The 26,254-nt window shown below is 44.2% G+C and overlaps 1 protein-coding gene across 10 annotated transcripts in view; it reads left to right on the top strand.

Annotated features, from left to right (window-relative positions):
• Positions 1-12,351, top strand: part of HMBOX1 (homeobox containing 1) — a 111,970-nt gene extending 99,619 nt beyond the window's left edge. For 5 of the 10 annotated variants that reach the window (XM_059468685.1, XM_059468677.1, XM_059468684.1 and 2 more), the window contains 5 exons: positions 1,318-1,400; positions 3,584-3,679; positions 5,072-5,166; positions 5,330-5,431; positions 8,492-12,351. In XM_059468685.1, the coding sequence (XP_059324668.1) occupies positions 1,318-1,400; positions 3,584-3,679; positions 5,072-5,166; positions 5,330-5,431; positions 8,492-8,629 (514 nt within the window). In that variant the 3' untranslated portion in view covers positions 8,630-12,351. The remainder of the gene's footprint in view (positions 1-1,317; positions 1,401-3,583; positions 3,680-5,071; positions 5,167-5,329; positions 5,432-8,491) is intronic. The other 5 variants (XM_059468686.1, XM_059468681.1, XM_059468683.1 and 2 more) reach the window with 5 other exon arrangements.
• The last annotated feature ends 13,903 nt before the right edge of the window (positions 12,352-26,254 follow it).

Genomic DNA, 26,254 nt, shown 5'->3' with positions numbered 1-26,254 from the left:
TTTGGGGAAGATTGAGCTATTCCTGTGGTTCCATTTGCTCTCTCCTAGGAGATCACCTGGAAATACACGAATGGTGCAACTCTCTGAGCTCATGTGAGATTTCTCCTACTGACTGAGCAGCAGCTTTGAAATAGGACCCAATTTTGGGCATAGCTGTGACTGTAAATGACTCTGTGAGCAGGGGGATGAGGTAGTGGCACCTAAAATTCAACCTGAATGTTCAAAGTTTGGACAGAAACAGTTCCTGTATGGAACAGAATCTGGATTTCCATAGAAAGTAACTGGGGCCAATCCCCTGGATGAATAATGGAAAATAATAATTGCCTCAATATGCCTGAATCTCCTATTACCAAATGATCTATAGTTAAGGAAATAAATATCTTCTTTTCAAATCCAGAGCAGCTGTCCAACAGCCAGGCCTGCTGCTGATCAAAGTTGATAAAAGAAATCCTAGGATTATATATTATAGATAATCTACAGAAAAAAACAGTGGTAGTCCCTGCTTGTGGTGTGATTAGCAGAGTCCATTGAAGAAAACAGGACTTTTTGTTGGTTTTAATGCAGATCTGATAAGCTCTGTGGAATGTAAATCAGTTCATTAAAATTTGCAGAATGGTTCAATGAGGTAAAAGAGGAAACAGTTTTAACTTTTATAGGATGTTTACTGCATATAAAGTACAATAAAATCACAATTATTCCAGAAAAAATAGTGTTAGAAACGTGCTGTACTCAATGTGTCGTTCTGAGGAAGATTGAAGAATTTTGAATTGTGTTTTTAAAAAACCAATCTGATTGTAGAAATCATCCTGTGTAATTTCATAGCATCTCCACACCACGTCTATCTCTGCAGTATTTGTGGGGTTTTGCATAGTACAGATATTAAAAGTATGTATGGATGTGTATATATTAACAAATATATCAAAATAAGTGCTAAACATTGTGCCTGAGATGAGGGTGTGTCAGTGGATAAATAATAAATAAATTATAGTAAAGTCAAAGGCCTGTGGTGTCTTGGAAATGATGCTTCACTTGACAGTCTTAACTCTGATACCCATGGAATTGCCTACATTTTTGGGTGTCCTAGTGCAATATTCCAAATTCTGAGATAATACTCATTTATCTGAGGGATTTGGGAAGTTTCCTTCATTCCATGTGGACATAAGTGCAGGCTGATGTTACTTTACCATAAAATTCACTGTGGTACCTTTGGAGGAATGATGCATTAATGAGCAGCTGACACCTTTTAGTGGAGCTGCTTTGGAACCTTCATGCTCTGATTTCTTAAGAAAAAAATGATTTTTTTTTCCCCTTTTGCAGTTACTTCAATGAGAATCAATATCCCGACGAGGCAAAGAGAGAAGAAATTGCCAACGCCTGTAATGCAGTTATACAAAAACCAGGTGAGGAGCTGCTGGGGGGTCCTTCCCAAAAACAAAGAGGTTTCAGCATCTTCAGTTCTGAGACTGATGTTTGCAGAATCACAGAATTATTTGGGTTGGAAAAGACCTCCAAGGTCATCAACCTTTGATAATTCAGGTTTTTGGAGGAGAAGGAACTCAGTTCTCCTGTTTTTCAATATTTTGCAGCTTCCAGACATGGATCTCAGATTAGAACCTGGGTGTGAATGCAGGACCTTATCTTTAGGTCAACAAGTTGCATTTTCCCTGTTTCTGGAGAAATTATACTTAGGAGAGGAGCATGAATATTCAGTGTAGTGTTAGTGGATGCACCTGCCTTTGCTTAGTTTTGCTAACCAAACATTTACATAGATTTCAGAACTAGTGTTTTGGATATTTTTAGATTTCTTACAACCAGAATAAAAATTAATGAGAAGGCAACTAAAGTGTGAGTCATGCACATGGAATCACAAAATTATTTAGGATGGAAAAGCCTCTGGGATCATTGAGTCCAACCAAGGCCACCACTGATCTGTGTCCTCAAGTGCCACAGGAATTTTAAATCCCTGCAGGGATGGGGACTCCAGCACTGCTCTGGGCAGCTGTGCCAGGGCTGGACAGCCCTTTCCAGGCAGGAATTACTCCCAATATCCAACCTGAGCATCCTTGGTGCAGCTTGAGGTCATTGAGGGACATTTCCTCTCGTCCTGTCCCTGTTCCCTGGGAGAAAAGATGGATCCCCACCTTTTTATCCTTTCAGGGAGTAGTGGAGAGCTGGGACTGTCACAGGATAGCTTAGGGTCAGACAGGTTTGAATGGAAGTGACCTCTGGAGTTCATCTGATGGGATTGTTCAGTTTCAGTATCTCCAAAACCAGAGATTTTTCCCTCTCCAGGCCGCTGTTCCACAATGTTGAGCACTCTCATGGCAAAGTACTTTTCCCCTAATACCTGCTGAAATTTTCCCTGAAAAATCCATTAGGTAAGAGGACCAGAGAGCTGAGGATTTGATTCCTGGCTGTGCTGCTGGTTTGTGGAGCAACTTGGAACAAAGTGCTGCAAGGCCATGACAGGGAGCAGTAAAATACTGCCAGTGCTGCTGATGCAAAGCATTAGGCAGCAGCCAAGCTATCAATTTCCAGAGTTTTCTTTCTTTCACTTGTCTCATCTCTCTCCTAACTTATTTAAGTGTGCAGATTGCTGCAATTACATGGGTGTTTTGTATGCTGAATAAATAAACTTTGGAAAGGAGTCAGAAGCAGGGGGGGCTCAACCCTGTGTAGCCTGCAGAGGTCTGAGGATGCAGATGTGGGGTATATTTTATATAGGGTCAAGAGCAACTGAAGAGGTTTCCAGGATGTCCTTGGAATACTGAATCCCTCCAGTCTTCCCTTATTTATGCTGATGACCAGATAAAGGCATAGTTTCCTATAACTGCCTTCTGGTTTTTTAGGAATTTTTTGTTGGTTTAAATGTAAAAATCCAGTTTCCAGTATCCACCCCCGTTCTCCCAAAAGATCCCAAGTGTCCTGGTACAGCTGGGAGGGTTTGATGGGTGCTGAGAGAAAGGAAAGCAGATTGCAAGGGTGGCACAAAACCTCTTCATTCATTTTGCTGTTGTGTAAAACAGTCAACTGTACCCTTATGACTCGTAGTAAGAGAAGGAGCCCCAGGGATGGGGTTTGTGGCAGGAATTTCAGTTTTTGAATCTCAGTTTTGTGCTCAAACTGGAAAAGCAGCCCTTCATTCTCCCATGGCTCTGGATTGAGTTGGTTAAAGCTGCAGAGAAACTCCTGTAATTCAGATTTTAAAAAAACAGAAGAAAAGAGGATAATTGGCAGTTAGGATCACAGCACCTGGACACTGGAATGTCATCCACATAAAGTTCACGTTTTTCTCAGTTATAATAACTTGCCAGTGCTGTTTGTGTTTCAGGGGTTTATCCCATAGAATCCCAGACTCGTTTGGGCAAGCAGGGACCCCAAAGCTCATCTAAAATTCCAATCCCAGAACAGGGACAGGGACACCTCCACTATCCCAGGTTGCTCCAAGCCTTGTCCAACCTGTTCTTGGACACTTCCCAGGGATGTGGCAGCCACAGCTTCTCTGGAACCCAGTGAGTAACACCACTGAAATATTATTTTAACACGACTGAACTATTATTTTTCCCTCCTGTTGCTTTCCTAGGAAAAAAGTTGTCGGATTTGGAGCGAGTTACCTCCCTCAAAGTGTACAACTGGTTTGCCAACAGGAGGAAGGAGATCAAGAGAAGAGCCAATATTGGTAATGTATCACAGAGCCTGCCTGCAGGGCTTGGGGTTTGCTCAGGAGAGGTGGCAATTACGTAAGAATAAATTAGTGAAAACACCAGAGGTGCTGACAGCATAGGGAGAAATGTGGAGGAATTATGAAAATGAGTCACTTGCTGTTCCAGATTTTTTTTGTGAAATACGTGTAATTTGTAGAATTCTGTCATCAGTGCAGGAAAAAGTGATGCAGTTACAAAGTTTTACTGGAAGATCAGCTTTAAAAAGCAAAGTGAGAATTTTATAGGTGGAAGGAGAGTTGCATTTCCCTCCTTTGAGTATCCAAACTCAAATCTGAAACGAAATCTCAAAATATTAAATAAAGGAGATAAAGATGTTGGCAGGTTCACAAACTTTGTGTGGTTTTTATCCTGGTTATACCTCTGCCCCTGACAGCTTTCCAAGGTTCTGCCCAGGGACAAGTGGCTGGAAAAAAGCCACATTTTTTGTTGATGATCAGGAAAAAACAAAAGTCACTTCAGAGTTAACCCTTTGAATTCTTAGCTGATTGTGGGGAAATCAAAAGTGACTCTGAACTTGTAGGAAGGAGTCTGGTGTGGATAAGATATTGTAAGGAGAGTAAGACACCTCAGTGATTTATTGTTTTGTGGATTCAACGAACTCCTGCCATTCATAAAAAGTTTGATGCCCTTACTTAGATATTATGCAGAATTACTTTAGTGACACATGGGTGAAGAGACATCCATATCTGCATATTTCCAGTATTTTTAATTATTTTAAATGTTCCACTATTTTGCCTTATTTCTGAATAAGAAAAAAGCTCTTATTACAACATTTAAAATGTCACTTAAGTTTAACTAAATTTATTTTTCTACAAGTAAAAATGGCTTCTCAAAGGAATGGGGAAATAAAGCAAACTTAGTGTGTGGAGAGGATGTTTTAAAAGAGATCAGACAGAATCAAGAAGAGCTTTAGATATATGGATCCTGCTGGAATATTTTGTGTTTTCAAATCCCTGAAGTGCTTTCAGAAATTTCTCCCATCTATTTTCAGACATTCCTCACCCCCTTGAGTCCTGCCAGTCCAAACTATGGGGGAAGATTTACAGGGAATGCCTTTGTCACCCCAATACCTCAGAAATGACACTGATTTCTGTTAGGACTGGCTGGAATACAGGGATTTTTACTCCCAGACAGGTCTGGTAGTTGGCAGGGAAGGATTTCAGGCAAACCAGTGTTTGTACCTGTGCTATATTCCCCAGTATTGGAGAGTGAAGAGAAAGGTGCTAAGTACTAACCCTGTTCCTCCAGTTATTCTAACTTCCTGAAAAAGGGAAAAAAAACCCCTGAGTTACTTTAACTTCTCCAATGCATCAGATAAATGAGGGATCCATTTGCTTTTTTCGAAGAAGCAGCAATCCTGGAGAGCCATGGAATAGATGTACAGAGTCCAGGAGGTCACTCCAACAGCGACGACGTGGACGGCAACGACTACTCAGAGCAGGTGAGCACTGGAGCCTGGTGGCCGAAAAGGGAGAACTCAAACACCTCAAAAAGGCCCTTTTGCTTCTTGAAAATCCTGTTTTGTTTGGCTTTTGTGCCATTGTGATGGGGAGAGGGTGAGAATACCCAGTATTGACCCACGTGGATTTGTTGCCTCACAACAGGACACTTGGCAAGTACGCAACGGGGAGGAGGAGGGACGGTGTTCCGAGGGAGGCAGAGAAGCAGAGAAGGTAGAAGAAGACAGGAGGATCTGCTCCAAACAAGCAAGTTACACTCCTCACACCACACACAGTGTCTGAGGAGAGCCTCACCTCAGCCAGAGCCCTGCCATACACACGCTCTCCTTCCCTGTCACTCCGAGTTGCCCTCCCTCAGGAAGGGATGGACAGGTCTTTCACAGTCCTGTGTGTCAGGCACCTGCAGTTATCACTGAAAAACTGGGTACCTCCTGCACCTCTGATTTCTTTCTGCATGAAGGGCCCTGTTCTAGCCAGGGCCATCCCTGCTGTGAGCTGCTGACCCAGCCCCAGACATGAGCAGGAGGGAGCCCTACCCAGGACCCTTCAGAATTCCTTGTGCCACCCTTTCCCAGCTGGATTCTGAGCACCCAGCACCCTCCTGTAAGTTCCTGAGCTCCCTCTTTGTTCTTTCAGGAGCTTCTCAGGATCACCCCTCAGACACTGGCAGACAAAGGGTGAAGGCTGGGGGGAAAGGATTTGATTTGCTAAGCTTTGACCTTTAATTGGCCCATTCCATATTGTTCTGTAAGAGTGTGCCACTATTTGGATTCTTTACATATTATCTGTCTTTTTTTTTTTTTTGTTTGTTTGCTTTTGCATTTTAATTCTTGCCTGTTCTCTCTTTCTCTTGGTTATTTTTAACCCTTGACAGCAACTTCTTTTTTAAATCCTCTTAGCAAAAGAATACCCCTTCCCACACTCTGAGCCCTCATCTACCCTAAAGTTGGTGACCCTTCCTCACACACCTTCCTGACAGGTTTGAATCCCCTTCCCAATTTTCCCAGTATTGGGAAATTTGGTTGGTTTTCCAGTGTTGGGAAACCAGCTCCAACCAAACCCCCATGGTTGTGTGTGTTTGGCACCAGTGACTCAACCAGTTCACTCCTGCTTTTTAGAGGAGATATTTCTGTGCTACCCCACAGCTGGGCTGGATCACTTTTCCCTGCCTTTTTTGGGAGAATCTGAGAGTTCTCCCTCTGCAAATGCTGCTGGTGGAGTGGAACAGCAGCTGAGTGTCCTGGAATGAGTCCCTGGCACACTTGGCTCTGGCCCAGTGCAGCAGATCCCTGGCAGAGCTGGCATCCCCAGCTGCTCTGCTCCTGGTGGGGATTGAGACCCTTTTTATAGGTCAGCACCAGCAAATTTGGTGGGATCAACTTTTCTGGCTCTCAGTGATGAGAAGCTGCTTTGTTACTGCCATAAAATATTTAGAAACCACTGCCAAGCCCAGAAAATTCCCTGTCAGACAGACAGGACTGGAATACTGAGGTGGAGCGTGATGTAGACTCCTGAACTATGTTTTTCTTCTGTGCATTAACCAGGATACTTTGGAAAGAGAAATAAATGGGTTATTAAAATTTAAAGATCTTTGTTTAGAGGCCTTAGAAATGACATTTCTCAGTAATCTGGGCTCCTCTATGAGGTGTAATTAGTCATCAGCAGCAAAGCAGATTAAATGGCAAGTTCTCCTGATGACCATTCAACATCCCGTAGCTGTTAAACCCAGAAATTCTGTTTTCCACAGATACGCTTAAACTCTAATAAACTTTAAAACACAAAGTTCATCTGAATACTAACAAAGGGCCTAAACCCCAGATTTTAGGGCTCTGTATTTGTACCATGACAAAGATTTCTGAGAAGCCCTAAAATTTACCAGACCCTTGTTATAAGTGAATGAATCCTTCTAAATAATCTCAGGATTTTACCAAATCCTGACTTTTTTTTGTCCTCCTCAACTTTTGCCACCCATCATCTTAATTTAAAAATAGTCTATGCACATTTTAAATTTTAAATCACAATTTCATCACTTGAAGGCTGTTGGGAGACTGATAAATGTTTATCATTTCCTTTCTGTAAATGGTAATAATTTAAAAATCCAAGATCACAGGGGGATAATTATTAGTCCCTGTTTTAAAGAGGAGAAAGCACCATGATTTTTCCCAAAATTCCCTATTTGATTTATGGTGGTTCCAGTCCCCTTCAGTCACTGGTTTTCTTAGCATTGGAAGAGTTTTCCAGCATCTTTTCCCCTATATCTGTGTGAATTCAGTGTTTTCACAGGATGCTGACTAGGACCAAGGCTTAGGCTCAGTTTGTGTCATGGTTTTGGTCAATAGTAACAGTTACAGAAAATACTTTTCTAATGTATATAGAATTATTTCATTCTAGTAGCTTCCAGCTTCTGGAAGTCAGTAGTTTTAAGAGGTTTCCTGAGTTTCCATAATTTCTAGCAGACTGATTTCCCCTGGATTTGTCAAACATACACCTTTTAAAGCCATTTTTACTTTTGTCTGATGTAAAAATCAGTGAATCCTGAACTGAGCTGTGCTAAGTGAGCAGTGCTTCCCACTGCTGCCTTGGATCACATTATCATTCCAGCCAGTGTCTTTGATTATTAAATCATAAAAAACCAAGGACAATTGTCCTCTTATTTTCCAATTATTTGTAATAAACATTTATCATATCAACCATCAGCCATTTCTTCCCCAAACTGGAGGAACTTGACTCTGTTTAGCTTTTTCTCATGAGGAAACTTCTTCCCTTGGGATTTTTCTTTTCTCTGCCTTTTCTTTTTCTGTTGTGGCATTAAACAGAATCAGAGAACCCACAGAATGGTTTGGGGTGGAAGGGACCTTAAAGTTCATCTCATTCCACCCCCTGCCATGACCAGGGATGACCAGAACTGTATATTCCACCTATAAGCATGTACCTGTGCCATGCCCAGTGATTCCTGTCTTAATTTACTTCCCTGATTTAACCTTGTGTATCACTTGTTGTGTCTTTATAATTCAATATTTTCCTCCAGAGCTGGGTCCCCCACTCCCTGCCTGGTTTACCTTTGTCTGCACAGTGAGGGAAACCAGTCCTAAACCAGTTGTAAACCAGTCCTAAACCAGTTGTAAACCGGTCCTAAACCAGTTGTAAACCAGTCCTAAATCAGTTGTAAACCAGTCCTAAACCCACGTTATGACCCCGCTCTGTCCCCCCACAATCACTCGGCGCATTTTTTTTTTTCTCTGCTGTGTTTTTTTGGACTCGTGGAATAACCCTGCTTCTCTCTGCTCCTTCCCACATGGTTCCCAGGATGACAGCACTAGCCATAGTGACCACCAAGACCCCATTTCCTTAGCAGTGGAGATGGCAGCAGTCAACCACACCATCCTGGCGCTGGCCCGGCAAGGAGCCAACGAGATCAAGACAGAGGCTCTGGACGACGACTGATGCCAAGAGAGGGGAGGGTCAAAGCAAGAAGTAACTTAGTTTTAGACGTAGCACCTTAGCAGACTTTCCTCAGTCCTTAATATGTGTTCTTACAGTATAACTTTGCAGTTTCTTGTACGTCAGTTAGCTGTTAGGGTCTTGTTCTGTGAAGATGGCATGGTGCCCTCAGCCTTTGCATATACTCTCTCAGTATTAATTCCCAATAAATAATCAATCAACCAACCAACCTCCCTCTCCCGGCCCCCAGTGGCTAGAAAGGTAAAATTAAAAAAAAAAAAAAAAAAGAAAAAAAAAGAAAAAAAAAAGAGAAAAAAAAATCTTGCTGCTCTGTCTTAGCATTCAAAGTGCTTCCAGGTATTTTAGACAGCCCTCAATAACAAGTCTTTAGGCTACACTTAAAATCTTGGATAACCTTAGAGATGGTGTTGAAACCGATAGTCCGTACGCTTTCCCTGCCCTGAGACTGAAAGGATGCAAGCTGAGGTAGTGGCACAGGGTCGATGGACACCAGACTGGGAGTATCAACAGAGAGTAAAAAGAACACTTAGAAACCCCACTCCAGCATGGGAATAAATGATTTCCAGCTGCAATAAGCCGTGCCTCACTGGTCATACAGTGACTCCGTTTACTTTTCGGGTGCTGTGCCGAGAATGTCCATTGGAAACACATCCCCACATTTCAGTTGATGCTCACATGTTCAGCACAGACATCCTCTGCTCTCACAAGCTGCGTGGCTTAGTGGAGAAGTGCTGCCTTCTGCCTCTGCGACTGTGGTTGAAGCCCAGCCTGGGATCAAGTGAAAAATGAGCTGAATGTCTAAATGGACAACAAGTCCACTTCTCAGAACCACTGCTCGTTCTTGGCATGGCTGGCAGTGCCTGCTCAGAAGAGGTCTAGACTCTTAGCCATCTGTCATTAACAATTTCACCTTTAATTCCTCCTCTCTCACCTTTTCTGTCCCCGCTCTGCTCCCCTCTCCACTTTGCCACTTTTGAAAGCAATGTTTTCCAGGAAGGTTGTTAAGGTCCTGAAATGGGTGAGTGGATTTTTACATGCCTGTGTAAGTAATGCCTACGTCCTGACTAGCCTGAAAGGTTTCTGGAGAATTCGACATCTGACCTTTGCTAGATAACCATCAGAGCATAATTATTCTCCTAAATACGAACTTCTTTTGTTTGTTTGAAGGCAGGAGGATCTCTTACCTGAGAAATGGGGTGTGAATGTTTTGTGTTCTCTTTACTCTGTCTTTGTTAAGGTGTGAGAAAGCTATACTGCTACGAGCAATTTAATTAATAATTGGAAGCCATACTGATAATGGATGTGGTAATATTTGTAAAGCAAACCTACTCTAAGTAGCAGGAACTAATGGAATTGTTTTCCTTGATCATATGTAGCACTTTTGTTACTTTTTTCTTAAAGATATTTATATTTGATAAGTCTTTTTTTTATCATTTGAGAATTCCAAATACCAAACAGCGAACTTGCATTACAGAGTCACCCTGCAATCACCTTGTCATCTAGTATCTAAATGATGAACTGTGTGTGCATCTAAGAAAATTACATCTGCTAGCATTGTGTGGAAATGATCTCCTGGCATCCTGATAAAATGATATGTTGCTGCCGGTAAGAGGAAACGTTTGGATGGAAACAGCACGAGAAGCGTTAGAGACGGGCAGGGCTGTGTTACATTAACAGAGAACAAATTCAAAACCTACGGAAATTTTTGTATGGAGACACATACAGAAAAGTTTGCATAGCATTTCCCTCCACGTTCCTCTTTATCTTCCCAGTTTGTGTGGGGATAGCCTAAAGAGGGGAAAACAGCTCAAGGATGGGTTTCCCTTTGCTCCCCTCCACTTTGGAGGTGGAGCAAGGGGAAATTCCTGTTTCTCGCCTTGTTCTCATCCCTTCCTCCCTCTTAACCCTCAGAGAGGTTCGTGATGGCTCCAGTGTGGCTCCTCAGCAGGTTTTGAGCCAGGCTGAGCCCTCCAGCTCAGCTTTTCCTCTGTCCATGTGGAGCAAACTGCTTTCCCACGTGCTGAGGAGATCCTGTGCTCTCAGAGGGCACCGCCGTGCCACCTCTGTGTCCCTTGGAAGATCTATAGGTAGGGCTTGGCCTCGACTTCCACTTATGGATTTCATTGGAGAATTTATGTGCTTTCCTTAGATACAGATCACTGGAGCAGAATGAAGCCGTCTTTTTTTCCTGTTTTATTGCATTTCTCGAGTAGGCAAATTCATGAGTAGCATCAGGGCGGACTCAGGAAAGGCAGGACTTGGATCAGTGACCATTGCACCACTGCAGTTATTTTCTTACTGCCTGTATGAATGTTTTGGTACTTAGGAGTGAAAGGATGGGGAGAGCTTTTATTTCTATTTTTGCACAGCAGAATGATCGAGCAAACTCGAGCCTTAGTGGAATTTTACCTACTTATTCATTCCACAGTCACACACTGAGCTGACAAGCAACATCCACGATTTATAGTAAGGAGATTTTAATAATCGATGACCTCTTTACGTTGGGCTTGCCACCACCATTTGTTCTGGCTGTTTCATTTTAAAAAGAACAGACTCAAACTGTTGGACAGCTGCAATTTTAAAAGAAATATTGCTTATTGCTTACTATAGTATCTGTAAAAAAAAAGGCATTGTTTGAGGCTTTGCCTTTTTAAAGCAATAGGGAAGAATAAAAATAGCATTATAACTTCTGTATCCTGATTATAGGTTCATGTGATGCAGGATCAAAGTAACACCATTGAAATTGTGTGTCTGTACCATCTAATGTAGAATAATCTGGTCTTAATTCTGTTTGTCACTGTCAGGAAGCTGCTGACATCCCACACAGCATCTTCTCTGAAGGTTAAACAGGTAAAAAGCCCCTTGTGAGCAACTGGAGATTGGCAGATCTTCCTGGGCTGTAAACACCCAGTTTTTTACTTTCCCACATTGTCATCTTACTAGGGAAAATGTCAAATTTTTGAGGAATCAGCCCCTTGGTTCCATGGGGTCGGTGTTTGAGGTGTGTGTGTTCCGGCTTCTCCTTGGGTATCAGGAGGTACAAGGAACAAGTGGCGCCTCAGAGGAACAAGTGGCACCTCAGCTGTCCCCAGGGTGCTCCTGGCAGGTTGTTCCCTTCATTCTGGAAGTTCATTTGCAGCTAGTCAATCCTTTTTGGTTTGAGGTGAATTGTCTGTAATGGGACAGGTGCTGATGGTACCGAGGCGAGCGAATGTGATCTGGAGTAAGTGAAAGAATCAGTGGAGGCTGTGTCCTGGAATTCAGGAATCCTGTAATTCTTTCTTTTGGGGCTTTTCCCACAATATGGGAGTTGTCTTTGTCGTTCTGCCTGTGGGCTGCCTTGGAAATGAAGCCTCATTTGGGTAGCAGTGCAGTGGAGTGGCAGTTTGTTGTAGCCAGGCTGGAGTCACTGCAGTTTGTTTCGTTGAAGTGGCTCTGGTGGCAGATCCGAGCTACCTTTTTGTTCTGTGAACAGAGAAGAAGTTAATTTAAGAAGCTCCTCATCTGTGATGGTCACAGATTGCTTTTACCTTCGTAGAGTGAGTTCTGGCTGATATTTTGTCCCTCATAAAGTCCTTTTACTTGAGTTGTTGTCTCTTGACCGTCTTCTTAAAACAACAATTTCTACCTCCACTTCTTTTCTGGATTGTTTTGGTGTTGGGTATTTTTTTAGTTCCCCCACCCTTTTTCCTGAAGTATGAGATCCAAACATTTACAAAAGCCTTATGAGTTGATAAAAATCAGCAGATTTGTTTTCTGTTGAATACTCTGCAGAGACACATGTGGTTACAGTGAAATCCTGTGCTGGATGTGAGTCTGCAGTGCACCCTTGCAGCAATTAAGGGATCTCATTAAGAGCCTTCAGGAGGTCATGGAAAGGGTTTGGACCCCTCTGTCCATCATTTGTGGGGCCATGGCATGGGCAGGAGGGGGCAGATGGGAGGGTTGGAGCACATGTCACATAGTGGGAGATTGCAGGAGCTGGGGTTGTCCAGGCTGGCTCTGGGTTTTAACTGTCTTAATAAATTAGTTTTACCTAGTGCAGGATCAGGAGTTGGACCTTGATGATCCGTGTGGGTCCCTTCCAACTCAGGATATTCTGTGATTCCAGAGAAGGCAGAGCCAGGCTCTTTTCAGAGGTGCCCAGCAAAACCCTGAGGGGCAGAGGGCTAAAGCTGCATGAAGGAAAATCCCAGATGAGTATAAATAGAAGTATTTTCATGCTCAGTGCTAGAAATGGTCCAGAAAGTCAGTGAAATTCCCATCCTTGGGGATACTCAAAATTCAACTGGACAGGGTTGGATTAGAGATCTCCAGAGGTCTCTTCTGACCTAAATTATTCTCTGATCCTGTGCCGACCTGCTCAGGCTGAGGTGTTCCCTAGTTCTGATTTGTACATATTGACTTGTTTAAAGAAATCCTGGTAATTTGTTGAGGTTTTTTTCCGTTTTGCTGTTCATAAAAATTATCTTTTCTAGTTTACTAATAGAGGGGAGCTTTATTTGCAGGGTCTGGCTCCAGGCTCCAATCAAGCCATAAGTTAGAGATTTCATTAATTATTTGCTCTGTTTACACAGTTCTTCAGGGATATTTGACTTATTCTGTTTGTTTCATTACCTAACGTCAGACTGGTAAGTTTTTTCATGTTTTTGTAACATTTGTGATTTGTAGATCAGTTTTTGCCTTCATTTGTGAGGATTTATCTTTGTCTTGCTGCTGTGAGTGCAAGTGAGAAACTCCACATAGCTGAACCTATTTCAGGAAAAATTGAGATTAACTCAAGACCACTGGTGACTGCTGTGATAAGCCAGACATTTTGGGTCAATAAATCACAAATTGGTGATTATTAGGAGCTGAAAGGGTTTGATTGGGAAAAAGTCATATTTTGCTCACTTGGATCCCCCTTTCCTTATGCTGTTGGCCACTTCTAGGAAAAGCAGTGTGGTAGCTGAAATAGGTTTTATTTTTCATACAATTAAAACCACTAAAATTGGTGTAAGAATTTTCCAAACTCAGAATTGCTGCCTTGATGCAGGATGTTGGTTCCCTGTGCATGATCCTACCTGGAATCCAAAACTGGAGTCACGTTTTCCTTTGCAAATTACTAAATTCACTGTGAGACCCTGCCCATAATCCTGAGCTGGGAGTGTTCAGCTAGGGATGGTTTCCAACCCCTCCTCTGCTTTATCCCTACTCATTTTAATTAATATTTATAAATAATGTTCCTCCTCCCACTCCAGCTCCATCATGGTGCAGCCCCCACTTCCCAGTGCTCATCAGCTTCTTTCAAACTCATTGTGTAATTACCAGCAAATTTTAGGGGGTTTTGTCAAAACTTTGCTCTCATTTTATCTGAGTTTTCTCACTCAAGTAGCTCTTGCACTCTTTGAAGTTATTTAACTCAATAATATTATTTTGATCAAAGTCTTAAGCTTGTAGGCAATAATCTTTGGTTTGGTGCAGCTTTTGGCAGGAATATTTGTTGGCAGGATTGGTCTTAAAATTGTGTTACATGTCAGTGACCTTAATATATGTTCCTTCCATGGATTTTCTGTGTTTGTAGCAGCAGTCAGGGGTTGGATCCTGATCCCGGCTACTTTAATGGAGTTTTGTGGATTTTTCACTGTGATTCCTTGGAAGGGAAGGTTGATCGCCTGACCAAAAAAATACCTTGCAGTTCCCGAGAAGATATTTCAACCTAAAACATTCCCCTTTGGGCTTTTGAGCAGCTGGGATATTTACTCAGGATATTGGATCAGTTATTGGCCAAAAGGGATTTGGTACAGCCCTAAAACCTTCATTTCTGCCTCTCTTGCTGCTGTCAAATTTATGGGGTTTGAACTGTCTGACTAAAGACGTTGCACATTCATGAAAACCAGAGGCATTCTAGAGATGGCAGCTACAAATCCAAATTTAAAATACACTGAAATTATCTTTTTTTTTCCTTTGTGAGAAATGTGTTACAACTAGAGGAGCGTGGTTGGGTGTTTTGAGGACTGTCAGTATGGTGACAGTGATTTGATGTTGGTTTTTGTCCAACAAATGTAAATCAAATCAAACCAATGGAAGTTTTATCTCAGTGGCAGCAGTGAGGCAGAGGGAGAAAAATTTAAACTTTTTTACTAAAGAATTTGTTGCCATCCTTGGCCTTAGGTTTTTGTCACTTAAAAATGGCCTGGAATTGTTTGTTCTGTAGTTTATATCAGAGAATTGTGGAGTGGGTTGAGTGGGAAGGGATTTTAAAGAGCATCCAGTCCCACCCATGCCATTGACAGGGACACCTTCCACTATCCCAGCTTGCTCCAATGGCCTTGGACATTTCCAGGGATGGAGCAGCCCCAACTGCCACAGAGCTAGAAAATAATTTGCCATTTGAAACGCAGGGGGGAAAAACTCACAGAACATTTTAAATGTCCCTTTTAATCAGGCTGATGCAGCAAAAGAACCGCTGGGCTTGATGGCTGCAGCGTGGAGCTCTTTCCCATTCTTTCAGGGAGGTCTGGAGTGCTCCAGCCAAGAGCTCGAGCAGGAATGAACTGAAACCATTGAGCTGGAGCGGGCTGGTGATGGGCCTTTGATGTTTCTGTATGTGCAGAACATCTCTCCCTCAGCTGCCTTGGCAGAAGCCTCCCCCTGCCATTTATTCCCTCTGTGCTCAATGGCAGCGGGTGTGTTCTGCTGATCAAAACACCCAGCACACTTGTGCTGAATCCTTTCAGGCTGCAGCCAGGGTAATTGGGATGGGCAGGATAAATGCATGGGAGTATGGCAGTCACAGTGATGGCAGCTCTTTTCAATGCCTGGGTGTCCCTGACGGGTAATTAGCAGCTTTAAAACTGCGGGGATTGGCATGGCCGTGATTAAAAGGATTTCTGTCTTTTCTGTGATTGAAAACAGAAGATCTCCCGCCCCCTAATTCTCTTTTAATGCCGGTGTTATTAGTGACACTTGGAACACAGCTCCTCTGTAAACTTAAATAATGACCTCGGTGAATGGTGACTTACAACAGCAGGGACTGAACCGAGCTCAGTTTCTATGCAAAGCTGCTCCTCCCGATTCTGTGTTCCTGCTCCACGTGCGTGTCACTCCCAGCGAGTTCGGGAGACAAAGAGGACATTTGGTGGTGTGACAGCCTGGGGACAGATTGCCAGGGCCTGGTTTAGCTCTTCTGGCTCATTTTGGATTTAAGGAGATGAAGAGGATGAGCCATGAGCTCCACTGGACTCATCCTGAGTTTTCCTTGGAGCAGGGAATGTCCCTGGCTCTTGGGTGCCATTCCAAATTCCCATTCCCTGTTTGGAAGCCTTATCAGCACTTCTTGCCGTGTTCTCCTCCAGCTCTGCTCTCTCAACTAATACACTGTAGTGATGGTAGCTAATTCCCCTTTTTCCTTCAAAAAAATCTCAAAATTCCCCTCACAGGAGAGCTGGCTGGACACCATCCTTGCCATTCACCCAGGATATCTGGTGGTGACCCAAAATATCATCATTTTCCCCTGATCTGTTGCTGTAGTCTCCAAAAGCATCTGCCATGGGGTGTTCTGTGCCTTTTAAATCTGTTTTTGTGAGTATCTGTTGCCCACTGAGCACTGCAGAGCCTGTGCTCCATTTCTGCCCTTAAATTTCTTGACCAGATTTTTCCATAGTGCTGTTCTCCCCTTACCAGGCAGGTTTCCACATTTTGTTGGCATGTAAAGATGCTTAGAGGGACTCTTGAGTCAAATTTAGTAAAACTAGCAGCTTCCTATCACCAAAAAATCCTTGAGAGAATTTAGGGACTTCCTTAGGCTTTTATTTAAATCTTCCAGTTACTTTTTAGCTTCTTTGCACTGAAATCCTTGTGAATCCCAGTTCAGAGAAGACCTGTGGCTGTGGGTACTTCAGTTCTTCGAGCACAGTTCCCATTGCACTCACAGTACCAATGGGAACAACTTCTGTTTTAGAAAATATATTTTTAGACATTCACTTGCTGCTGTCACTGGCCTCAATTCAGCTTCCCCGTCCTCCTCTCCCTTCTCCTTAACTAATTAAAGTCTTCCATGTTATGGCAAGATGGCATATGTAGCTTAAATAACCCACCTCTTTAATTAAGAGGTTGGATTCAGCCTTCTGAGATATATTTGACATCATTTGAGATTTAAAAATACATTTTACTTACACAGTTTATCCATCAGATCGCTCAAGGAGGGCAAAGAGATAATGAAAGTAAATTATTAATTAATATTTCTCATCCAGTATATTCCATTAAGAATATTAAGCATTTATTCCATTCCTCAAAGCACGTTTGACTTTGGATAGAATTTTTTTTTTAAGTCTGCCTGCTGATGAAGTTTTTGCTGTCTCTCTTTGACAGGGCTGTAGGGACAGGGTGGAAAATACTCTTCAGGAGCTGCCCAGAGCCAGGAATTCCCAATATCACCTCACTGACCAGGTTTCCCATTTTCCTTGTGCATTTTGGACAGATCTTTTCAAGCCAAACAGGCTGTCCCTGACACATCCAAGCTGCTTGAAAACAATTGGTGAAATTATGGAGTGAAAACAGCAGCAGGAGCATCTCCACCTCCAGGGTATGGGATGGAGTGGGATGAGTTTGGGTTTGGAATGGTGAAGGAATTCAGGATGTTGCTGGGAGGGGCCCAGGGGTGTTGCACAGCATCTGGAACTGCTCCCTGAAAGGGGGAAACACCTTGGGATCTTTGTTGGTGAGAGAATTGGAGTGGTTTAGGAGCTGTGCTGTGTTTGAGCTGTGCTTGTGTTCATTTTCTCACAGAGGTAGTTCAGAGAATCCTGGAATGGTTTGGGTGGGAAGGGCCATTAAATCCATCCCATCCCACCCCTGCCATGGGCAGGGACACCTTCCACCATCCCAGGCTGCTCCAAGCCCTGTCCAGCCTGGCCTTGGGCACTGCCAGGGATCCAGGGGCAGCCACAGCTGCTCTGGGAACTTCATCCCAACCACACCTTCCCAGCCAAGGATTCCTTGCCAATATCCCATCCATCCCTGCCCTCTGGCAGTGGGAGCCATTCCCTGTGTCCTGTCCCTCCATCCCTTGTCCCCAGTCCCTCTCCAGCTCTCCTGGAGCCCCTTTAGGCCCTGGAAGATTTCCCTGCAGGGTTCCCTCTCAGTTTAACCAAACATTCCCACCTTGGCACACAGGAACAATTCAAACAGTTCAATTCAGCACTTACTTCCTTCAGAGCTCTTTACTTACACAAATCTTTTTTCTGTAGAGCTTTGTAAATCTCAGTTCTCTTTCTCCAGGGCCTTGGAGAAAATAAATGCTGTTGAGATGTGGGAATGTTTATAAATCCATTGGATATCTGTGATAAATTTGTAAAGAGTGATGCAGAATAGAGAGACACTTTCAATTAGGGTTAAGTTTGTGGTTTTTTTTTTTTTTTTTTGTTTTTTTTTTTTTTTTTTTTTTGTTTTTTTTTTAATTATTATTTTTTATGAAGTAGATGGAAATAGGGAGTTTGCATCAGGATTGTGGGAGGCCACCCGACCTTCAGGGTCTCCTTGTAGGTGACACCCTGGTCCCTTCTGGCCTTAATTGTAAATCTGTGACTCCAAAGAGATAAAATGTGTCTTTTACCTTTAGAACTTGTTGAGAATATTGAATAGTTTATAGAGATTTGAGTTCTGGAGGGGTTCTCTGCAGCAAGAACTTTCCATCAGAGAACACGTTGTGCCTTATGTCTCTAACCCCACTTCCAGTTCCATACAATAAAAATTACCCCAAAAATTCAGCATAAATAGAATTTGATCAACTACAACCCTTTTTATTGGGCTGCAGTGCCTCAGCAGCTGATTTCCACAAATATCACTTTCAGAGGGCTTCAAACAATCCCACAGCCAGCACAAGCCCTCTTGCTAAACTGAAGTCTCCTTATTTCCTGCATGGAGCCTGCATTCCTGGAAGGAATTCCTGTGGACTCTGAGCTCAGCCCTCCTCAACTGCTCTGAGCCATTTCCTTCCCTCTGAAGTTGATTCTTAGCACTGAATTATTATTTTCACATTATTTTCCCAGATTTCAGTGCTTCTCATAGAAATAATTTCTTTCTTTTGTCTTTCATGCAAACTCCTTCACATCCCAGTAATCCCATTTTACCTGGTTTGCCTCTTCTGAAGTGCTCTGACCAGAAGCTGTTGTCCTTGCAGCCTCCAAGAAAGGGATTTATGTTGTTTCCACCCTGTAAAAAGCAATCCAGCGTAGGGCAGAAGCTTCCAAACTTTCTACTCTGGGGTTTCCCAGCTCTCAGACCCTTCTCCCTTCCCTCCTTGCAGTTTGGATGGTTAGAAAATCACAGAAATAGCAATTTTTAAGTATAATTTTTTATTATTATTATTATTACTTGGTCTGTCTTCTTTTTTCACTGGGAAGATTTGTTTACTGGGAGACATTCCCCTTTCCTTTGGCCTTTTAGATGGTGCTGTATCCATTACTTACTTGAAGTATATATTAAATAAATATGAACAATTTTATCTACTTTGGCCGGTTAAAAAAAAAAAAAATCAGCTCATAAATTCAGCCAGTTTACAGCAGGTTCTTCACTTGCACAATCCTTGTGAAATCAGGGGGTTGGAGACAGGGAGAGGGACAAGGTGGAAATGCTTTTTTTCATAGAATCATGGAATGGTTTGGGTTGGAAAGAACCTTAAAGCTCATCCAGTTCCTGCCCCTGCCATGGCCAGGGACACCTTCCCCTGTCCCAGGTTGCTCCATCCAGCCTGGCCTTTTTTTGTTCCAATTTGTTTTGCCTTGCTTGCCCTTTGTGTTGGAACCTTCATTGGAGCAGTGGATTTTCCTGCTTTGTGTGCCTGTTTTTAATGTGGGTGTTTGGGACAGGATGCCTGGATTTGCACAGCTTTCCCAGGAGTCTGCTGCTTCCCTTGGACACTTCATTTATCCAGGGTTAGGGATCCCTCAGTGCAGCCAGAGTAGCTTATCATTATTAGTATTATTATTCATAAGTTGGTTTCGGCTTGAAAAATCATTGGAAAATCTTGAAGTCACTTTTCCAAATGAAAAATTACAGTGAAAACAGTTTGGATTTTGAGCTTCCCATCTTCCAGTGTTACCCATTGAATTTTCTGTTCCTTTTTTGTGGTTTCTGTGTGAATTTGGGTGTCATCCTGAGCCTTGTGCTGACCTGAAGCTGGTTTTTGGTTGCTGTGGGGTCAGAGCCCTGTTTGGTCTTTCGGGAGGGACAGATTCCCCATTCTATCACCCAGTAAAAACCCAAAAGTAAAATCCCTTTTTCCTTGCTGTTGGCTCCAGGAGTGTCTTTCTGAATGTCATCAAAGCCTCTCTGATTTTGTGCTGGAGTTCTGGATGGTTCTGGGCAGCATTTCTGCCCCCAGTGCTGCTGCTGAGGCTGGAGAGCCCCGTGTCCCATTGGAAATCAGATCCCATGGGATGGCACAATGGGACAGGCTGAAAGCCCATATTTAAACTCAGTTGAGTTCCACAGCAGTTCTGTCAAAGGGTGATGAGTCAAAGCCAGCTGTGGCCATGGGGAAAACCATTTTCCTGACCCATTGCCTTGGCTGTCTTCCTCTTGGTCTTCATGATCCTCCCGAAGCCCGGGAAGTGGGAGATACGTGCAGTACTTCTTTCATTTTAGGGTTTTTTTTCTTAATGTCGATTTAAAAAGTGCCTAAGTGAGGAACAGGACTCCAGAGTGAGCTGGAGGAATAGGATTAGACCTCATTTCCCTCTTGAGAAAAGAGCCCTCCCTGCATCCCTGCACACATCCCTCCAGTGAGCCCAGCAGAATTTGGCTGGAAAAACTCCCTGTTCTTTCCTCGTGCTGCCCCCCTTGGTTCTCAGTCTTTTGGGGGGGATCTCATTCTTCAGCCAAACGTTTGCAATCTCTGATCTGGGGTGGGTGGCAAAGAGGATGGAATTCAGTAGGAAACTGCCTCTTGGATTGCAGATACAAAGAGCTCTGTGTGATAAACATCCATCTCTGGGTGGAAAAAGCTGATGTGCTTCTGTGATCGCCTCCTTTGGAATCACAGGATGGTTTGGGTTGGAAAGAACCTTAAAAATCATCCATCCATGGGCAGGGACACCTCCCACTATCCCACACACAGCTCCAAGCCCCGTCCAGCCTGGCCTGGAACATTTCCAGGGATGGGGCAGCCAGAACCCCTCTGGAATCCCAAAGGCAGTTTCTTCCTATATTCTTAATTATTTCTAGGTTTATCATAGTGGCACCTGCTAAACATGTTGTCCAAATAACCCTAGCTATTGGCAGGTGGTTATAATTTTGTAAAGGTGGGAATTTTATGTGGGTTTAAAGAATAGAGGTATCAGTGATAGTTTAAAATATTTAATTACAGGAGGACTTCTTCTGACCGCAGTGAGAGGAGGTAACAGAACACTATGAAGGAGTTTTAGTAACACTTTAGGGTTCAGCAAATGAAAGCAATCTGTGTGTAAATGTTTTATTTTTTCATTAGCAACAAGATGTTCTCACTCTGACAATATCTGAGGTGGGAAGGGACTGTTGGCAAGGAAAGCTGTGAGGGCATCCCTGCAAAGGGCAGGAACTCAGCCTCTGGGGAGTGGATGGGTGTTGGTAGAAGCAGTGATCCCGTGGGAATCCATTGCTGGGGTCCTGATGGGAATGAGGACATTCCTGATGGAAACCCACTGTGGCACACACAGCCCTTGGCCCTGCTCCGAGATGCCTTTTGGAAGTGAGGTTTCCCTGAGGAGTGATTGTCCCTGCAGTGGGTGTTGGTGACAGCAGATGGGTGCTGTAGGTGAGTGTGGCACAGTGGAACAACCCCAGAGCCACACAGAAACAGCAAAACCCCAGCAAGGGCTGGGGAGGTTCTCACATCCAAATTCTGTGTGTGCCTCGACTTTGTCCCACTGTGGTCTCACCCTGTGGCTGGTGCCAGCCGTGCATCTCCTGTCTGGGCTGTGCTGGGGTGGCACCAGCTGCCTCCTGTCACTTCACTGTCCCCAGATCCACCAGTGTCCCCCCAGTGTCCCACCCCTGCCCTGCCCGTTCCTCCTCTCCCCCAGCTGCTGCTCTGCCCCGGCTGGGCCTGTGTCTCATCTGCTGTTGTAGGAGTCCTGCCTACCTCAAGGGGTAGCCATGGGATCCTGGAGTGGTGTGCTCACCCTCTGGGCCGTTCTCCATGAGCACTAGCGCACACTCACACTCACACTCACACTCACACACACTGGAATGTATATTCCCCTCCCCCAGCCCCCAAATAACCTCTTGACCTGATCCTTGCTGTAGCCACCACCAACTCCTCTTGCAAATTGGATGCTGCTTTAAATGTGAAAACAAATGTTCAAGAAGCTATAAAACCTGAATGAAAGCTAAAGCTGAATTTATAAAGCCTTGTTGCATATGAGCCAAAAGTGCAAAAAGCTCTATATAATGAACTAACCTGCCACTCATATAAATATAAATATATATAAATATATTAAAATCAGACTGTTCTACAAAATTGTGTATTTGTATTTTTGTGTACGTACAATTTTCTGCTAAGCAGAAGGAGGATGTAGTATAGGATGATGTGAGAAGAGATTTTGTTTAATCATATTTCTTTGTTACTTATTTTTGTTAACATCCAGATGCCTGTCTTTGTCTTATGTGTATGACACTGTTCCAAAGGTGCAGTATCCCTCTCCTGCCGTGTGTCCAACCTCCTTCCTCCACAGGGAACGAGTCAGGTGATGCCCCTCATCATCATCATCATCCTCATCATCATCATCATCATCCCCTTCAGATCCACCCTGGTCTTGATCTTAAGGGCTGCTCGTTCAGCTGAAAGATGAGATGTTTCATTTCCCAGCTCCTCTTCGTGGTGAAGTTGAATATTCATGTTCTGGTTGATTCCTCTGTAGTTGTTCCCTAAACACATTTCCATGGTCTGCTGCTGCTCCCCAGCCTGACATTTTGGGGGAAAAAAATGGATTGGATAGGTTGGGAGGGAGGATGAGCAGATCCTCATGGTGAGAAGTTGCTCCTCATGGTGGGAAGGAAGAAAGTGCTGGGGTGGTGCCAGGGGTGAACCTTGGTCCCACCCCATGGGGATGGAGGAAGCACCTTGAGTTCCCACACTGGCTGCTCCTGGATGGGGGCTTGGCTGTCAGGAAGGAGGGCTGGGGAGGTGATGATGGGTTGTAACTCCCCCTGTGCCCCCTCAGGAACATCCACCCTGCACCCCTGGTGGCTTTGGGGCTCTTTGGCTCTTTGGGAAGGTTGGAGCAGCTTTGAGAGGGATCCATCTGTTCTTGCCAGATGTCCTTGCAGTGAAGGCCCTGAGTGTTGGGAAGAGCATTCCCAACTCTTCTCCCAGTCACTGCCTTTACCTGCAAGGTGCTGGTGGCTCCCTTGGAGGAGAAAAGGAAACCTGAGAGCCCTTGGTGTGCTTGGGAATTGTTATTTATCCATCACAGAGAAACAAAGGGCCCAAGGAGACTGGATAGCACAGGATGTAGTGGAGTCACTGATGGGAAGCTTGGGGCAGGAGATGATGGAGCTTCACCTTCAGTCCCACCACAGCCCCTTGAGGAAACTGGTCCAGCCTCCATCCCAAATGCAGGTGAGGGTCAATATCCATCACACCTTCCCCTGGCAGCAGCTGCTGTGAGGATGAACTATCAACCTCTCCCCTTGTGCCCTTTTGGGTTTTTTGTTTAATTTAATCCCTGTCTTTGTCAGAGCTGACCCATGGCCAGGGGAGAGCGATACTGCACCTTTCTACGTAGGGCTCATATTTATAACAATGTGTAATGACTGTAGCAAAAGTCCTTGTTTCTGTATGTGAATGGACAGAGAAACAAGTGCTCTATTGTATTGATTAAAATAGTTCAAATGAGTCCTGTATCATTGTATCTCCTATTCTGGATTAGTGCCTTTTGGACAGTAGACTGTTCTGTAATTAAAATGTAGTATAACTGCTTTTTTGTACAGTTTTGTTTTAATAAAACTTTTTTTTAATTTGTGTTTATTTTAGTATTGTACCTATTAGAAAATAAAAACGTATAACTCAACACCGACCCTTTTCTTCTGTCATCCTTTTTGTGCAGGGCTTGTCTGAGACCTAAAATGTCTCCTGAGAGCAAAGTGAATGTAGAAAATTTGGATTTGTTTGGGGAAAAATTAATTCTTTGTGCACTCCCTCTCTGGAAGGGATGAAGGTGGTGGGCACGATGATGGTGGTGTCCATGATGATGGTGGATTTGGAGCAGTGGAATCACTTGGAATGTGAGCCATGGGCTGATTCCAGAGACTTTTTGGGTCTCTGCACTCAAAGGAGATGCTGCAATGGTATCCTGAGAACAAAGAGAATATAGAAAATTTGGATTTATTTGGGGGAAAAATGGATTCTTTGTGCACTCCCTGTCTGGAAGGGATGGAGGTGGTGGGCACGATGATGGTGGATTTGGAGCAGTGGAATCACTTGGAATGTGAGCCATGGGTTGATTCCAGAGACCTTTTGGGTCTCTTTCCACTCAAAAGAGATGTTGGAGTTTTCCCTCCTCTGGCTGGGGTTTGTCACACGTCCAAGTGCTGCTCATCCAAAGGTGTTGTGTCCTTGGGGATGTCCCCTTCCCTCTGGAACCTCCCCCAGCAGGCACCAGAGCCTCAGGAAGGGCCCTGTGAGCCCCATCCCAACCATGAAATCTCCTGCTGAGCAGCTGAAGGTCTGGAGGGAGCAGCCCTTGGCTGATAACACCAGAAGATGTTGAATTATTGAGAAGCCCCAGGCAGGAGGGGCTGTGGCTGCCCTTTGGTCCTGAGCAGCTTGGGGGGGGCTCAGAGAGGGTTCATGGGGTGGGGGGGTGGGAAAAGCTTCCTCAGAGTGGGAGGAAATTCCTGCAGGAGGTGTGGAAGCTGAGCTGGATGGCAGGGGAGACACAAAGTCACAGGAATTGATTTATTCAGTGAAATGGTGCCCAGGTTAAAATCAGGATGTGCAGCTGTGGTTGGGAGGTTTGCTCAGGATGGACACCCCAAAACAGGGAGGAAGGCAACTCTGGAGTGGTGCAGGTGGTTAATAATGAACTTCAGGAGTGGAAACACCTTTCAGACTGCTCCTTGTGTCTCTCAGACATCAAAGAGGGGGATAAAATTTATCTTAACCCTCCCCATCATCCCATCATCAGCTGCTAGAGCTGCTGTGTTTGCAGAGGGAATTTTCTGGAGGCTGGGGATCATGGAATCCCAGAATGGTTCGGGATGGAAGGGACCTCAAATCTCATCCAGCCCCACCCCTTGCCATGAGCATGGACACCTTCCACTGTCCCAGGCTGCTCCAAGTTCCATCCTTGGACACTTCCAGGGATGGGAAAAACACTTCCAGGGGTGTCTGCTGCACCTGGGATGCTGGATGAAGCCCACTCCCTCCTTCACAGCTGAAAACCAGGAATACAGAAAAGCTCCATTTTGGAGATGTTTTAAAAAACACAAGAGGAATAAATCCACGTTGGAGGTCTGTGCTTTGCAAAGAAGCTGCACTTCCAGCCCTTTGTGCCTGCTTTGGTGGGAAACCAGATTGATCAGAGAAAATCCAATGATTTCTCACAGGTTGGTGTCCAAAGGTGAGCAAAGCCCCCTTGGAAATGTGCCCAGCTCGTGGCAGGGCAGCTCCTCTCTCCACTCAGGGTGAAGCCCAGGAACTGCTGCCTCCCATGGCAAAGCGTTTGAAGCCAAGCGAGGCCGATGGAAGCGGCGTTAATTTGAAGGAAAACGGAGGAAAAAAAAGGTGTTCTTTGTTAGTTTTGGAGGTTTTTTAAAAATTATTTTCCTGCTCTTTTTGATGGGAGCCTTTTCAAGCCAGCTTTGGCTGCAGAACAGAACGTGGCAGCGCAGGGAAGGTGCCACAGCCACCTTCCGGGAAGAGCGAGGTTTGAACAAAGTGATGCTGCTTCAAACAGCTCCTGTGTTTCAGCCAAAGAGGGTTTTTTTTTCTTTCAGAAGGTAAAACATAAAAGGGAAGTGGCTTTAAAGGAAAAAAAAAAGCTGTTTTCGTGTGCTGATTGCAAGACAGTGCTGATAAAAATATCCTTTGCTCACTGAGTTTCAGTGGGGATGGGGGGGATCAACGCGGGGTTTGTTGCTTTAGAAAAAAGCCAAGATAAACTGAAAAGCTGCACAAAATAATCCCAGTCAAACCCTGCCTGTTGTTTCCAACATGAAGCTGCATTTGGGAGAGAAATGGTGCCAAAGAGAAAGGAAATGATGTGGCCCAGGCAGGGGGTTTCAAGGACATCATGAAATGTTGAAGGGGGGGGGTCTCATCATCCCAAGGCCTTGGCAGGGTTAGTTGTGGCAGGTCCCTGGAGCAAGGCAGAAAAGTCCTTGGGATCCTCATCCCACTGTGGATATCAGGAAAAAATTCTTCCCCAAAAGGGTGGTCAGGCTGCCACAGCTTCCCAGGGAATGCAGGAATTGCCTGGAGGGATTTAAAAGCCACGTGGATGTGGCACTTGGGGACATTGGTCAGTGGTGGCCTTGGCAGTGCTGGGGAACCACTGGAATCAATTTTGGAAGCTTTTCCAACCTAAACTATTCCCATTCTAAACATTTTGGTGCTATGAACTGGAACAACAAAGCACAGACGTC

Source organism: Ammospiza nelsoni, chromosome 3, assembly GCF_027579445.1.
Source record: "Ammospiza nelsoni isolate bAmmNel1 chromosome 3, bAmmNel1.pri, whole genome shotgun sequence".
Taxonomy (NCBI): Eukaryota; Metazoa; Chordata; class Aves; order Passeriformes; family Passerellidae; genus Ammospiza; species Ammospiza nelsoni.
The sequence above is the reverse complement of the archived record's forward strand: the minus strand, read 5'-3'. Positions and strand labels throughout refer to the sequence as shown.